Source organism: Cololabis saira, chromosome 8 (assembly GCF_033807715.1).
Source record: "Cololabis saira isolate AMF1-May2022 chromosome 8, fColSai1.1, whole genome shotgun sequence".
Lineage (NCBI taxonomy): Eukaryota > Metazoa > Chordata > Actinopteri > Beloniformes > Belonidae > Cololabis > Cololabis saira.
The window spans coordinates 9,166,791-9,184,043 of record NC_084594.1 but is presented as its reverse complement, the minus strand read 5'-3'; the positions used below and the strand labels follow the sequence as shown (position 1 = coordinate 9,184,043).

At 42.0% G+C, this 17,253-nt stretch overlaps 1 protein-coding gene across 1 annotated transcript; it reads left to right on the top strand.

Moving 5' to 3' along the window:
• The first annotated feature begins 1,314 nt into the window (after positions 1-1,314).
• LOC133449265 (cytochrome c1, heme protein, mitochondrial-like) lies at positions 1,315-16,668 on the top strand. The gene is made up of 7 exons (XM_061728397.1): positions 1,315-1,437; positions 6,620-6,810; positions 6,944-7,070; positions 7,960-8,117; positions 14,290-14,450; positions 14,532-14,632; positions 16,060-16,668. The coding sequence occupies exons 1-7, from the start codon at positions 1,357-1,359 to the stop codon at positions 16,162-16,164; spliced, it is 924 nt and encodes a 307-aa protein (XP_061584381.1). The 5' UTR covers positions 1,315-1,356; the 3' UTR covers positions 16,165-16,668.
• The last annotated feature ends 585 nt before the right edge of the window (positions 16,669-17,253 follow it).

Sequence of the window (17,253 nt, the reverse complement as noted above, 5' to 3'; positions counted from 1 at the left end):
AACACAAAACTGTAATTAAATACAGACACACATGCAGATGCACCAGAACATTAAATCAAATGCAAAATACAAATAGTTTACAAAACTGTACGTTAACAAGAGACAGAACTGCTGGTCACCAGATTATGTCACCTTGGTGTGCAACGGCATGTTAGTTATCCGAGTCTGAGACCTGGAGAGACGGATGAATGAATGAATGAATGAATGAATGAATGAATGAATGAATGAATGAATGAATGAATGAATGAATGAATGAATGAATGAATGAATGAATGAATGAAAGCTTTAATCCGAACATCAGAAAACGTAAAAACAACACACAAGTCAAAATAGTCAAAACAAAAAAAATAAAACCGAAAAGGACTAGAAAGAAGCATGTGCTTATTTAATCCTACCCTTTCTCCCTTCTCAGTAATAAACAATCCTCAGTTGATTTCAATATCCTGTCTTAACACATATTCACAAACTACTGCATATATTGTGTACCAACACCTCATGCATATACATAGTTACATATGTACATATTTACATTACATATGTACATATTTGATTGATTGAAATCTTTATTTCGAGCATACATAAAAAAAAACAATTACACAAAACAACAAAAAAAGAATATAAATAAACAGTCATTAAACTAAATCAAAGGGAAATAAACCTTCATGCCCGAAAAGGAGTAGGAGGAAGTAAAAAACTTATGAGGCCCTACCCCTTGTTTCTATTTAAATTTTGCTTGAAAATAAAAATAAGAAAGAAATATAACAGCAATATACAGCAACGAGTTAATATCCCGTGGCCGCGAGATAATCAATGCGTGGCCACAAGTTATAAATGCGTGGCCACGCATTATTTTAATTTTTTCAAATGTCACATGTTATTACTACACTCGCCATGACAAACTCTGGTCTTTAATATAAATAGACCGTTATTAATGATGAATAACCATCCCACCAAGGAAGTTGCATCCACGAAGTCCAGACAGTAGGTTATAATGCCATCCACGAGTAAAATAATGCGTGGGCACGAGATACGTAATGTGTGGCCACGCATTAATAACTCGTGGCCACGCATTGATTATCTCGTGGCCACGAGATATTAACTCGTGGCCACGCATTATTTTATTTTTTTCGAATGTCACCAGAGGGGCTCCGTAAATATCAAATTTCCTGCCATACTGTGTGCATATTCTTAACAGTTCTTGTAACCCAGCAGTATATAATGGACAGAGTACAACAAGGTCATCAGCGTACTGTAGGCGCTCAGTGGGTTTTATTTTGAAATCACACGTGGCACCGGCGTGTTTTATTGTGAAGGGGTGTCCCGGAAGCGGCTGGTCTCCTTCACAGAAACAGCAAGATGGCGGCGCTCCGCGTTACGGTGCTCTCGGGCAGCGGCAAAGTCCTGCTCAGCCTGCCCAAAGCCCTCACCGCCCCCAAGGTAAGACTCCCCGGACTACCGTGGACCTCCTCCCGCCGCGGGGGGTGGTGTTTGTCCCGGTACTGGAGTAGAACAGACGCTGCTCTTGCGTGTCCTGCCCGGGCTAACGTTAGCCTAGCGTGCTAGCGGAGGAGACAAGGTCACTAATGTTCACACCGGTCCCACCGACTCCACCGCGCCGCTAACCACCTCATCCCGCTCTCCTGTTCACTCTTCACCAGTCTGGGTCGGTTTCTGTCGGAACCCCCGGTCTGACCCGGTTTATTTCAGGTTAGCCGGCGGAGCTAACGCGCTAACATCAACCTAAAGACACGTTTTTATGTTTAAATGTGTCTTTAGAGATGAGTGGGGATACCTGTCTGTTTTTGAGAGTGTTTCAGGTCGTGTACTGGTCTGGTTGGTCTTAGGTAAGGAGCGGCGGTTGCCCTGGCAACGAGGTTATTCAACCAGCGACCTCCAGAGAGGAGACACTTCCGGTCCAGATTTAACACTAGACATGGAAATCAGTTAATTTAACAATAACTTAGTTTACTGAGAGTGTAATCAATCAAATCAATCAACTTTATTTGTCCCCAATGGGGGAATTACGTTTGCAGCATATGTAGACATATACACATAGTAAAAAAAAAAAAGGACAACGACTTTAAATCTAAAAATCTGAAACTGAAAACTGAAATTCTTGGTGTAAGGGATGGGAACAGTCCAATAGGATAGTTTTTGCTTTCCTATACAGCTGTTTGTTATACAGTTATACTGTAGATTCATCTGAGCAGAGCCAATTATGTAGTTGAGAAGAAGAACAGGACAGGCCTGTAGTGATGATGAAGATAATTGTAAGTCATGTATAATGTGATAAAGCTTCATGGTCTGATGGTTGTATAAAAGGAATGTCCGTCTCTCTGTAAATGTACAGTAAAGACCAAAAGTTTGGACACCTTCTCATTCAAACAAATGGGGAAGGGTGTCCAAACTTTTGGTCTGTACTGTGTGTGTGTGTGTGTGTGTGTGTGTGTGTATATATATATATATATATATATATCTATATATATATATATATATATATATATATAAAGGGATGGGCGGTATGGACTAAAAAATGTATCACGATAATTTCTGCCATTTATCCCGATAACGATACATTTCTTTTAGTGCTGGGCGGTATACCGGTTCATACCGAATACCGGTGTTTATTTTTCTTATGATATGAATGTTTCATATACCGTAATACCGGTGAGTTTGTACAGTAGCTACACAACGTTGGGAACGTAGCGCTGCTGGACACTGTTTGTGAGGGGACTGTTTAGCAGCAGTGATGCACAGATTGTTCCGTAACCGAAATTGTTCAGCCGAAAATGGCAAAAAAACACTTTGGGTGTTTGGTGGAATAAGTGGGAAAAAAAACGAACAATTAATAACGGCGTTGTAAAATAAAGAAATAGACTGGCCGCTCCTGTAACGGCTGCACCACAAACATAAATCGTTGGCCAACCAAAAAGTAACCACATAAGAATTTTACCTAACATTCACCAGGAGGTGGAACCAAAACAACATAATGCTGGGAAATTAAAAAATGTTCAGTTTTTTATGTTCAATAAATATTTTCTACCTTGTAATTTTGTAAAAGATTTTTTTCTTTGAAAAGCCTAAATCAAATTTATTTGATTGGATTTGACAGTAAAATAGGCCATTCTAAGCCAATTTACTGCAGCAATTCCTTTCCAAATCATTAGAAAATGTGGTTAACACCCAGTTGTGCACGAAAAAAAAAATTACGTGATATACCGTGAAACCGATATAATTTAGAAAAATACCGTGATATAAATTTTTGGTCATACCGCCCAGCACTAATTTCTTTCATTCTTTCTTTCTGGCTCCTTTCTTTCTTTCTTTCTGGCTCCTTTCTTTATTTCTTTCTTTCTTTCTGGCTCATTTCCTTCCTTTCTTCCTTCACATATGTTTTATAGGATTTAACGCAGAACCATAAATCAGATTTACACAAAAACGTCATCAACAGGAATTTATCGTTTTTACCGCGAGATGACAAATTCTTACCGTGGGGAATTATTTTGACATTATATCGTGAACGGTAAAATATCGTAAAATATCATATGTATGTGTGTGTGTATATATATATATATATATATATATATATATGTGTGTGTGTGTGTCTGAAAGATACTAAAATTTGTGAAAATAGATTCTGAGTCTATTTTCAGTCCTTTTTACTGGCGTGACCAGTTTTTGAGATTCATCTCTCAATAGCTTTTGTAGGGATTGGATCTAAGGATTGAAGTTTGTAAAGGACATCCCTCCTGAGTGCTGTGTGATAGGTAGAGATAGCGGAGGCTTTAAGATAGGGCTGGGCGATATGGCAAAAAAAGTGATCACGATTTTTTTTCCCATATTGAATGATCTCGATTTTTAATCACGATTTTTTTAAATCAGAAGATCCCCCCCTCCCTTCTGGAATAAAATAGAAAGAAACCAGAGATTAGTTTTTTTTTTATTAACAAATAAAGCAAATAGCATGTTTTAACAAGAATCCAGAATGCTACCAGTGGTACCCACCGAAAAAACTAGGGATGCACCAAAATGAAAATTTGAGGCCGAAACTGAAGCGGAATAAAATTTAAAGACTTGGCTGAATACTGAGTACTGAATAGCCTACGGAATGCGGTTGTTCACAGTTTTTCATTTATTTTGCCATTTTTTTCACAATTGCATAGATAAAATTGCAATGACATTATTAAAAACAAAAACAGTAAACTAATATGATTTGAGCCACTGTCAAGCAGCTGGCGATGCGGTTGCTTAAATTGACCAACAGGTGGCTCTCTAACATCACTGTTTGTGTACTGTGCGTGACTCTGACGCTGGTTGGTAATTAAGGAGTTAAAACTCACTCGCCACTTACAGGACTCAGTAGCCAGCAGAAACGGCAGTTTTATTACATTTATTAACTGTAGTACCGCTATTATGAGAGGTTATTTCTCACAGTATTAGCCTAAAGGGACTTAAGGCTGATTTATGGTCCCGCGTTACACCAACGCAGAGCCTACGGCGTCATCTGGTGAGCTCTGCTTGTTGCCTCCGCGCTCCGACACATTCACTCCGCTGAGCGCGCACACACGCACGCACGCACACGCACACACACACACCCATGTCGGGGCCGCGGAGTTTCTGAAGTCGGCGGTGATGAGTAATTTGTGGTACAAGCAGAGCGAATCACAACTTTAATGAGTGCGGTTCGAATACACAATACATCCATCACGAAGGGCATTTTGTGAATCCATCACACCCTCCTCCTGTACGCTCAGAAGAAGTTGTCCGGCGAAATAAATAAATAAATAACCGCTAACCGTGAGTCCCGGTCGGCTCGAAGCTAAGCTAACGCTAGCCTGCGGTTGTTGTCTTGTAGTTTTATTCTCTCTGGTCACGCTTGCTCCCACCAGTGCAGGGGAGGCAGATGTGACTAGTTTACTGCCTATGGTCATGCAACTTGCCGCGGCATGTCATGCATGATCAATTAATGCAGACAGCGCGGTGCCAGGAAAGCGGGTTGTGATTGGTTGTCGTGCACTTTGCTGCAGCATGTTTTGCACGTGATCGAGAAAGTAGACCCACAGCTGATCACCGTGATCGAACTTAATTTGATCGCGATCACAAATCGAGATCGTATAATCGCCCAGCCCTACTTTAAGATACCGTTGAAGTGAAGGGATGTGGTCATGTGATGCCCCTGCCTGGTTATAAGAGCACCAGCGAAGGGCAGTTTCATAAGCTAGACCAGATCACACACCATACACAATCCTACTGGAATGAAGTAAACTTTGCTCTGAGTATTCTGAAGGGAAAATTAAGATTAGCCTGAATTTTGAATTGTGATTGTTGATCTTTCATCAGCAACGGATCAAAAACTTCAAAGTAAGTCATTAATTTTAACATTTTAGACTCGTGATTAATCAATCTCGTCAACATGTACAGAAATATGTAGGAAATTATTCTGATAACTCTTAATCTTACAGATATTTTCCAAGTGAAGTATTATTTATTTATAGATAGATGGATAGATAGATCCTCCTAAACAGCAGTGACATTAGAGAGGTTGTCAAGCTTACTGTTGCTGCAGTGTAATTAAATATCCTTTGGCATAAATAACTGAACAGCAAGTTTAAATAAAGTGATGTTTTCAACGGCTTCCTTGAGTTATTTTACATATTTCTCTTTTCAAATTTATTCATCAACTTAGCACTTTATGCAAGGGTCTTTAACTTTATTGAAGCTTGATTGTTGTTCACTTTAGAGGTTGAAATGCGGAAGCTCAGGGGTCTCAAATATGCACTTTGAAAGACACTAATACCGAGTCGGTATCTTTAAAACATAATACAGTTATATAGTCCAAAAATGGCATTCTGCAAGAATATACTTTTTTTCCTCAAAAAAGGACATTTTCAGTTATGAAGCTTTGTTCTTCGGCCAAGTTGCTTTAGATAAAAAAACAATCTGCTTTTGACTGTAACATGGTAGTAATGATATTAGTTGTCTGTGTTGTGACCACATGGTGTGGCAACTTAGCTCACTTTTGCGAAGAATCACACGCAAATAATCCCAGCAGTTCATCAGACCGGTTTAGCCACACCGGGACGTGGTGACCTTTGAGGGTGGATAGGAATTATACCGAGACATAATCTGTATGCTTTACAACATGATGGAATGACAAAACCATGAATGTACCCTTTCTTTTATTGAATATTTAATACACATATAGACCACTAAAGACACTTCAGAGCTGCCCAACATTTATGCAAACATTGTGTTTGGGTCGCAGTTAATTTATTTATTTATTTATTTGCAAAGGTTTGCAGAGTTTGTCTTGTGCACAGTTGACACCAAGAAAACAAGGTTGGTGTTCAATGGATAACGTTTATTAAGAGTCATGTAAAGCCTTAAAATGCGTCGCCTCGACGTGTAGTTACAATTTTCGGGAGGTGCACGTCAGTGACGGCGTGTGGTCTGCGTCGACACGTACCACACGCCATAGGCACAGCGTCGTTTTGACGCAGAACCATAACTCAAGCTTAAGTCCTGCAGTAGCCCGTCGGCTTCATAAGAAGAGGTTAGATGTTCTTCAGCGTCTCATTTAGCACAAACCAACTCTGCTCATCTTTCTTCCCCTTTATAGGCCCATATGTCGTTTGCCAGTCTACCGAGTAAGAGGAGGGTTGCCCTGACAACACTAGGCGTGGTCGCCGCTGGTGGAGCCGGTCTCGCCTTGATGCTGCATCAGTCTGTGAAGGCGTCAGACCTGGAGCTGCACCCCCCTAACTACCCCTGGAGCCACGCCGGGCCCCTGTCCTCCCTGGACCATGGAAGGTGTGTTGGGTGGCCAAACATCGCACCGTCGTCGTTAGTTTTACCGCCTCGTCGGGAGCTTTTTAGTGGCGCGGCAGGACGAAGATGGCCACATTTACCACTTTACGTTGTCTTTCTTTGTCCGCCCCTGCAGCATTCGCCGTGGTTACCAAGTGTACAAGCAAGTGTGTTCAGCCTGCCACAGTATGGAGTACCTGGCCTTCAGAAACCTGGTTGGCGTGTCCCACACAGAGGAGGAGGTCAAGACCATAGCGGAGGAGGTGAGCTGGTTTTAGGACTTGTTATGAATCTTTATTTCGGCTTGTACACACTTTTTACAAAACAAGATGAAAAGGTAAAAAAAAAAACATTTCCTTTGCCAAAAAGGTGTAGGCTGAAGCCGTAGCTTATAGTGCCTACCCTTTTTTTCTTATGATCAGCTTAAATATGAGACATTAACTTTACTCTGTGGAAACAAACAATACATAAAAAAGACAAAAATAAGTAAGACAAAATATAAAATTGACGTTTCACATTCTAGAATGTTTTTGTATAGTATACTTTATATTTATAGTGTTTTATATTTATTTACAGTATTTTCTTTAAACATTTCCTTAAACTTGACGATAGAACTACACATTTTTAGGTTGTTATTACAACTATTCCAAATTTCTCTTGCCTTAATTGATGTACATCTCTTTTTAATATTTGTTCTTGCTGTCGTCGTCTCAAACATGAGTTTCCCCCTCAGGTCATAGCGGTTTCTTTTATCTGGAACAGGTCCTGAATTTAGTTTGGTAGCAGTTTCTGCTGTGCTTTAAAGGCAAATAAAACATTTTTCTGCTCTACTATATCATGGAATTTTAAAGTATTATATCTAATAAAGAGATTATCTGTTGGTTTATAATAGTCAGATCTATTAATTATCCTTAACGCTCTTTTCTGTAATAGGAAAATAGGGTTTGTATTTGTTTTATAGGTGTTACCCCAAACCTCCACACAATAAGTCATGTATGGAACAATGAGTGAGTTATACATCAAAAACTGTGCTCTTTGACAGAAAGGACTGCATGTGTAGTACCAGGTTCTGCCAGCAGAGGGCGACGCCTGCTCGTGTCTCCTGATGCGTTTTGAATCTTTTTGACCAGTGATCTTGTGTGATGTGTTGAGGTCGAGGTGGTGGACGGTCCTGATGAGAGTGGGGAGATGTTCACCCGGCCAGGAAAGCTGTCTGACTACTTCCCCAAGCCCTACCCGAACCCGGAGGCAGCGCGCGTCGCCAACAACGGAGCCCTCCCTCCAGATCTCAGTTACATCATCAACGCCAGGTATTTTCAGTGAGATTTCAAACGTCCCAAAATCATTTCAAATGTTGATATTAGGGATGGGCGGTATGGACTAAAAATGTATCACGATAATTTCTGGCATCTATAATGATAAAAATGACAATAAAGAAAATACCAATTCAACTCCATCTTTTTAACTATAAATCTATCAACACATTCAGTCTTTGGAGCCCCAAGAACACTGCTCTAAAAGATACTAAATGCTACTAAACTACACCAATTAAATTGAATTAATAAAAACCAATTAAATTAGTTACACCTGTACTGCAAAACTGTAATGACTCGAATGAAACAAGTTTGAAATGTAAGAACAGATTCGACATTTATTCAAACTGTATGGCTTAAACAGTGGGTTAACAGTGCAAACAGCAAAATTACCATTGTCCTTCAAGTTTTCCTAGCTTATAAAATCACAAAGTAGGAAAAAAAATACAACCTGATAAATAAACAGGACAAATAAATAAAAGTTCACTGAAAATAAAATCCAATCAGTGATGACCTCTTCTAATATAAATAAAATGTGCAAATTAACCTGTTGGAACATGCCACAAATTAGGTACTAGGTACTACTAAATTAGGAACAGGACCTGCTGCGTCTGTGCCAGATCTGTATGTGTGTGACAGACAGCGCTGCGGGGAGGACTCGGGCTTCACCTCCAGCTCTAGTAGCTGGCATCCGAGCCACCAGCCAGCAGCAGCAGAGGCTACCACCAGCCAGCAGCAGCAGCAGAGGCTACCACCAGCCAGCAGCAGCTACCAGCACTGGGCTGGGCCTCCATCTCCAGCAGCAGCAGCTACCAGCACTGGTCTGGGCCCCTGCCTTTAGCTGAAGCTGCTATTACCTCCAGCGCATGCGTCACTCAGAGCACCTCTGCAACGCTGGAAACGAGGGCCAAGAGGTGCTGCAGCGGGTTTGGGCCACACACCTGGAACGCTTCGGAGTCCAGCTGTAACCTGGTGCAACAAGCTGCTCTGGTGGAGAACAGGACGATACAGAACCGGACGACACTGGTGGGAATAACAAGTTTGCACAAGCTTTCTCCACCACCATGAGTTCACTCACCACAACATCCTGCGACAGATGTCTCCGCCTGACTCAGAAAATCTCGGAGCTGGAGGGAAGAATATCCGTCCTTTACCAGATCCGGGACGACGAGCTGTTTCTCGACGAGTTATTTTCCCTCAATCCTGAAGTCATAGCATCTGTCCCCGAACCCGAGTCACTGGACCCGGAGGTCTCTGTCGGGGCTACTGGTGCCGTCGCTGTGGCGACTGAACTGGACGCCACTGTCCCCCCAGATATGGACGCTCTCTTCGAACGAGCCGCTCGGAACGAAACCCCCGCTGAGCTAGGCTCCACCGTCCCTCACCTGGATACCACCAATAAATGGTCCAATCTCGGTGCGCGACCTAAGTCTCGTCCATTTGCCAGCTCCACTCCTGTCCCTTGGAAAGTAGTCACTCATAAATCCACTGGAAAATCCTGCACCCGACCATTTCGTCCACACCAGCCTGCACCTCCATTATCCACTAGCAATCCTTTTTCCATTCTGGACATGAACAATTTCCCCCCTTTGCCCCAAAATGGCAGGCTCCCGGTACCCTCGGAGCCTGATCGCTCTCCCCCTTCGCCTCCCACCGGACCATGGTCCAGTGTGCCCACCCTGATCCCCTCTGGTTCTACTCCCTCGGCTGAGCCGGCTGGTGTTGCAGTTCACCTGCCTATTAGGCCTAGAGCCTCACCCTCCACTACCCGCCGCGAGCTATTACGCGCGGCGGTGGCTAGACGATCGAGGGGTGACCCCCGCCAGCGGTCAGTTCTTAAACCACCTCCTCCCACCACCGTTAGCACCCGCACTCCCCAAACGTCTCCGGTGCCTCCTTTAATCCCCTTGACTGCGGTGATCATTGCGGACTCGATCTTAAAAAATGTCAGGTTCGCAAACACGCTGACAAAATCGTTTCCCGGATCCACAGTCCCCGACATCATCAACAAATTCCCAAACATACTCTCTTCTCTCCCAACGACGATCGATAAAATCATTTTCCATGTCGGCACAAACGACACTGCACGGAACCACTCGGAGCGTCTGAAAGTCCACTTCAAAAAGTTGATTGATATGGCCAGCAGCTGCGGTAAATCCATCCACTTGTCCGGTCCAATTCCCACGCTGGGACGTGGGATGGGTAGTTTTAGCAAACTTCTTTCCCTCAATTCATGGCTCCCCGCCTTCTGTGCTGCAAACAATGTAAATTTCATTGATAATTTTAATCTATTTTGGAATCGCCCAACCTTCTACTCCCGTGATGGTTTACATCCCAGTCAACTGGGCAGCCACATGTTGGCTAACAACATTCGTCACGCAGTACAACACAGCCGAATGAAAACAACGGCACCGCCCCCCTCCACTCTCACATCCAGAAAGGAAACGGTGATCTCACTTTCAGAGAAGTGACAGTTAATGTGCCCCCCTTCCCCCCAGCCCAGCGAAAGTCAACAAACTCCCCTCAGTGCTACTGCTGCCCCCTTGTGGGACAATATCCCATCCACCATCACTATGTTATTTTACCAAAAAACGGACACTACAGCCACCCACCATATTCCCACTATAATCTCTGCCAGACACACCCAGCACTCAAAACGCTCTGTTGTAGCCACTAATTTAACACACATCTTGATCCCACCCACCACAATTAACCCATCACCTGTCAAGCTAAACCTTGCCTTATTTAACATAAGATCACTGACCAACAAGGTTTCCTCTGTAAATGATTTAATTATTAAAGAGAAGCTAGACATAATTTTCTTGACAGAGACATGGCTTAGCTCGGACAGTGCTGTTATATTAGCCGCAGCCTGTCCCCCAAACTTTAATTTTATCCATAAAGAACGCAAGGTCAAGAAAGGAGGAGGCCTAGCCAACATCTTTTCGGACAGTTTAAAATTCAAGCCTCTGTTGTTTAGAAATTTCACATCATTTGAGTACCAGGCCACCATACTGGCTTCACAAAACTCTGTGCCAATGATTAATATTTATCGTCCTCCAAACTCAAGTAAAGCACTATTTTTAACAGAAATGTCAGAACTTTTATCAACCTGCTGCATGGATTATGACAGAACTTTGATCACAGGTGATGCTAATCTGCATTTGGACAATGCCACAGATACCATGGCTATCGATTTTATTCAGCTCCTGCACTCTTTCGATTTTATTCAGCACACTGTGGGTCCGACTCATAACCACGGCCACACACTGGATGTGATAATTTCTAGAGGTCTGAATATTTGCATTGACCAAACCATCTATAGGCCAGAGCTATCAGACCACTACTTGGTGTGTTTTAACATGACTGCCACTGCTTTAGAGAAAAATAACACAGAAATTACTATCAAAAAACGCTATTTTAGTCCATCTGCTGCTGATGACTTTTCTCGTCATCTCGCATGCGCCACTCCCCTGCCCTCTACCCCCTTAGTGAACGTTTTGGTACAACATTTTAATCTTAAAATAGAATCTGCTATCAACATAGTGGCTCCTCTAAAAACTAAAAAGAAACATCACTCCAGAGTAACACCCTGGATAAATGAGCATACGTGCTCACTCAAGAAAGAGTGTCGCAGAGCAGAACGGGCTTGGAGAAAAAACAAACTCACTGTTAACTTAGAAATTCTCAGGTCATCAACAGCTGCATATAACAAAGCCCGGCGCTCGGCAAGACAGGCACACTTCTCTGCCATTATCAATGAGAACAAGAACAATCCCAGGGTCCTATTCTCCACCATTGAACATATTCTCAACCCACCTCAGTCCTACAAACAGTCACTACCTGCCTCTGTAGCCAAATGCAATGAGTTTGCATCATTCTTTGATAACAAAATTATTAACATCAGAGCTGGCATTGTGAATGGAGCTCACGCTGCCATGAGTGCAAGCAGGCCTACTGATCCCCCAAGGGGAAGCCTTGCATCTTTTTCTGCAGTTGATGAGGAGGAAGTTCGAAATACAATTTCACAGATGACATCATCCTCATGTTCACTCGATACTATTCCAACACACTTTCTCAAAACAGTTTTAGACAGTATTATTGGTGACATCCTCAGAATTGTAAACAGTTCCATTCATTCAGGTGTTTTTCCAGATTCTCTGAAAACAGCTGTGGTTAAACCCCTCCTCAAAAAACACAACCTTGATCCCACTGTGCTTGGCAATTACAGACCGATTTCTAATTTGCCCTTCTTAGGCAAGGTTCTGGAAAAAATAATCTACCATCAACTTGATGTCTTCCTTCAGGAAAATATGGTTCATAACAAACTGCAATCTGGATTTAGGAAGGGACATAGCACCGAAACGGCGCTTCTAAAAGTACTCAATGACCTTAGAGTATCCGCAGATAAGAAACATGTGTCTGTTCTTCTACTCCTAGACCTAACAGCTGCGTTTGATACTATTGACCACTCAATTCTCATACAACGTCTGAACTACTGGGTAGGTCTATCAGGCACAGCCCTATCCTGGTTCTCCTCATACCTGTCGGGAAGAAGATATTTTGTCAATCTAGCTGACTCTGTCTCAGACACTCACATAATTAGCTGTGGTATTCCACAGGGCTCAATTCTGGGCCCTCTTTTGTTCTCTCTGTATATACTGCCCCTGGGAGAGCTTATTAGTGCTCATGGAGTGAACTTTCATTTTTATGCTGACGATACTCAGCTTTATCTCTCCGTAGCTCCGGATGACCCCTCTGCCCTTGATCCATTGTTGACCTGTCTCTCTACCATTAAATGCTGGATGAGTGAAAATTTCCTCAAATTAAATGAGGACAAAACTGAAGTTCTCATAGTTGGCTCCAATGAGCAGAAAGAATTAATTAAAAACAGACTTGGTAACCTTACTGTAGCAAATAACCATACAGTAAGGAACCTGGGGGTTATCATTGACTCTGACCTAAATTTCAATGCGCATATGAATTTCATTACCAAAACCGCATTCTTTCACCTTAGAAATATTGCACGCATTAGATCATATCTGTCTCTGGTTGATGCAAAAACACTGGTCCATGCATTTGTTTTCTCCCGCATTGATTACTGCAATGCACTATTTTGTGGCTTACCAAAAAAAACGTCAAACCGGCTTCAAATAGTCCAGAATGCAGCAGCAAGAATTTTAACCAGAACCAAAATGAGAGAACACATTACCCCTGTTTTAGCCTCACTACATTGGCTTCCAGTAGTTTTTAGGATTGATTTTAAAATTCTCTTACTGGTTTATAAAGCCTTAAATGGACTAGCACCTTCCTACCTCCTCGACTGCCTACCTAGATATGTCCCAGGCCGCCATCTCAGGTCCACAACCGCTGGTTTGCTCCAAGTGCCTAAGAGGATGGCAACTAAAAGACATGGCGAGGCAGCTTTCTGCTTCTACGGCCCGACAGCCTGGAATAAACTTCCAGTACACCTTAGACGGGCATCCTCAGTTGACATATTTAAAGCACAGCTCAAGACCCACCTTTTTACTCTTGCTTTTAGCTGAATTTTAAAGGTTTGTTCTTACCTGTGTGTGACCCCATTTATGCTTACTGCCGTGCCTGTTTTACTCTTTTTGCTCTTTGCTATTGCTTTTATTGCTGGTTTTATTCTGTTTGCGATATTGTTTTTTTCACTGTCTTAAAACTGCTTTGTTTTTATTTTGCTTGCTTGCTTATCTTCTCTTGACATGTAAAGCACTTTGAGTTGCATTCTATGACAGGAAAGGTGCTATATAAATAAAGTTTATTATTATTATTATTATTACTATTGCAATTTTTTTTCGTAATAGTCAAACGTTATATCAAAATGTAACAACCATTTCCTTCTGTTGAGTAACAAAATAGTGCAAAAGACAACATGATGAAGAACAAAAATATATAGCCATACTTTGCACTCACTGTTTTTTTTGCAGACTCTGCATATAATAGATTATGTTTGCTCCTCGTCACTCTTTTTAAATCCAAACCATCAGGCTTTACACAAAAACGTCAACGGGAATTCATTGTTTTTACCGCGAGATGAAAAATTCTTACCGTGGGGAATTTCTTTGACGGTATATCGTGAACGGTAAAATATCGCCCATTCCTAGTTGATATAACTGGTTTCCCATCCCCCTTCCCCCTGCAGACATGGTGGAGAGGACTACGTGTTCAGCCTGCTGACGGGCTACTGCGAGCCGCCTGCAGGAGTGGCGGTTAGAGAAGGGCTCTACTACAACCCCTACTTCCCCGGTCAGGCCATCGGCATGGCGCCGCCCATCTACAACGAGGTGCTGGAGTTCGACGATGGTGAGGAAACTTTGTGTAACCTACAAAACCCTCAAGTTACACACGAGCACGGCACTGAAAGGTTTTCTCCTGTTGCTATAGGAACTCCTGCCACCATGAGTCAGGTTGCTAAGGATGTGTGCACCTTCCTGAGATGGGCCTCCGAGCCGGAGCACGATCAACGCAAACGCATGGGCCTGAAGGTACGGTGCATGTTGCAGACACACGCGCAGTGAATTTGCTTTCATCAACGAAAATTATGAGTAAATATCGGCTTCAACGAACCTTTATCGCCTGAGGAAAACGAGACGCAGTGAAAATGCTGGTCATCTGACGATAACGATAATTAAACGTCCTACGCTGACGTACGTTGACACGTACATCATCATGTTGTCAGTGTGTCGTGAAGTTGTATTTTTTTCCCGCCACTTCCTGTGAAAGGGGAGGTGACGTCATTCCCCCGGGAAACTAGTTGGTGTGAATTTGCGCTCATGTTCGTTCTTTTTATCAGAGATTTTCACTAAAGATTACACACACACATATTATGTTAACGGTTTACCGTGAGGGAAGCCGATTTTAGCGCCGGATGAAGACGCGATATCTAAACACGATATATAAAATGACACATCTCAAAAACTTAAGTATGAATTCATTCCAGATAAATTTCATGTGGTCTGAAAGGCTTCTGTGTTACTTTTTTTCCATCGACAGTTTTTAGGGATCTAGCTGTAGTATTTCTGTATTTAGAAAAATATGTGTAAAATAAAAAAAAAACGATTTACATTTCTTTGTTGGTAGTTATTTTCACTTCTTATCAATTTATTTAGTTAGTATGGACTTGTAACATCCATATTATTAAAGATTGGCTTATATGGGTTGTTTTGATGCGTAGCAAATAAAAATATTCTAAAAATGGCAGAATAGCAGGCAGAAATGTAAAAACATGCTCAGGTGAACTTGTTCTATTGTAGGTCATAAAGGGTTATGGATTTTTTTAATATTTGATACAGGACTGTCTCAGAAAATTAGAATATTGTGATGAAGTTCTTTATTTTCTGTAATGGAATTTAAAAAAAAAAGTCATACACTCTGGATTCATTACAAACCAACTGAAATATTGCAAGCCTTTTATTATTTTAATATTGCTGATTATGGTTTACAGTTTAAGATTAAGATTCACAGAATATTCTAATTTTTTGAGATAGGAAATTTGAGTTTTCTTAAGCTGTAAGCCATGATCAGCAATATTAAAATAATAAAAGGCTTGCAATATTTCAGTTGATTTGTAATGAATCCAGAACCTATGACATTTTTGCATTACAGAAAATAAAGGACTTTATCACAATAGTCTAATCTTCTGAGACAGTCCTGTATATTATGATTTTTATTAATCGAACAGAAAAATAATCGGCCAATTACTCTTTAAATTAGTCAACTAATCGATAAAATAATCGTCAGATTAATCGTTTTAGAAATAATGGTTCAGCCCTATTTCAAGGGTGATATAAATGAGGGGGGTGCACATTAGAGCGGTTTGTTATTCAGTGAAGGGCTGAACAGTTGCAGCCGACACCGTTGCTCTTTCGTGCCGAGGTATTAAGGACTTCTGTCTGCTGTGTTTGTCCTGCAGCTGCTGATGGGCGCCGGCATCATCATCCCGCTGCTCTACTACATGAAGAGACACCGGTGGTCTGTGCTGAAGAGCAGGAAGATCGCCTACAGGCCTCCCAAGTAAAGGGACAACCCACCCCCCCGACCTGGGCCCAGAACCGGGAGGGCCGTGTTCAAGGACCCCACAACGCTCGCCTCCACCCATAAACACGACTCACAAACACACACATGCCTTTGAAGAGGGGTGCAGATATACAACTACACACCGTGCTGGTTTCAATTCAAAATGCCTTTTTTTTTCTTTTAGTTATTGGCATGTAGAACTGCGTGTGGCGGGTTTCCCCGCCTCTGAAACGTTGTGGTGCAGGTCCGTCAGAGGTTTGTGGCGTTCTTGAACACACTCCTCTGGAAGAAGTCATCGGTGGTAGTTCACGGCTTAAGTCTCATTTCAAGTTTATTGGCTCGCTATCTTTGTAAGATACTCTAAAAACCCTGAATAAATGCTGGGAAATGGTCGGCCGTGAAGTCCGTAACATCTCGGGTGTCTGTACATTCATCCTTTTGTGTCCCCCTCAAGCATGGCCTGGACCCCTGTTTTACTGTACAAAATAAATTATCTTAACGGAAAGCTTTGGCCCGGAGGTCTTTGTTCTCGGTACAGCGGCTATGCGATGGCGTGATTTATCTACATCTCACATCCACACAGGTCCGGAGGAGAAGACGGTTTCAGATGTTTCCAGGTCCGGGACCTGATCAACCCATATAAAGCCAAAGTAGGGAAACATTTAACATCAGAAGGTTTATAAGAGATAACAAAGCACCAGAAACCAGTCCACTTCCCAGGTTAAAGACGAGAATCCGGCCTGGTCTTGTCCCTCTTTTTCTTTATTTTTAAATCTTAAAAGGTGTGAATAAAAGAAAACTACAAACATAAGAGGACGCCGGCTGCTTTGCTGGTTAACCCTCGCTGGTGAACTGGAGTCGATCAATGAGCTGATCAGGTTCCCCCCCCAGGATCCATCAGCTTGTAAAAGTAGAGCCCTGTGGAATAGATAGATAGATAGATGGACTTTATTTATTCCAAGCTGGGAAATTGTAGCGGCAGCTTTACACACAGTGATGGTGGACAACATATAAGATAAGAATAAGTAACTATTAGAACAAAATGTACAAAATAAAATATCAAGATATAAAAAAATAAAGTGAAATGATT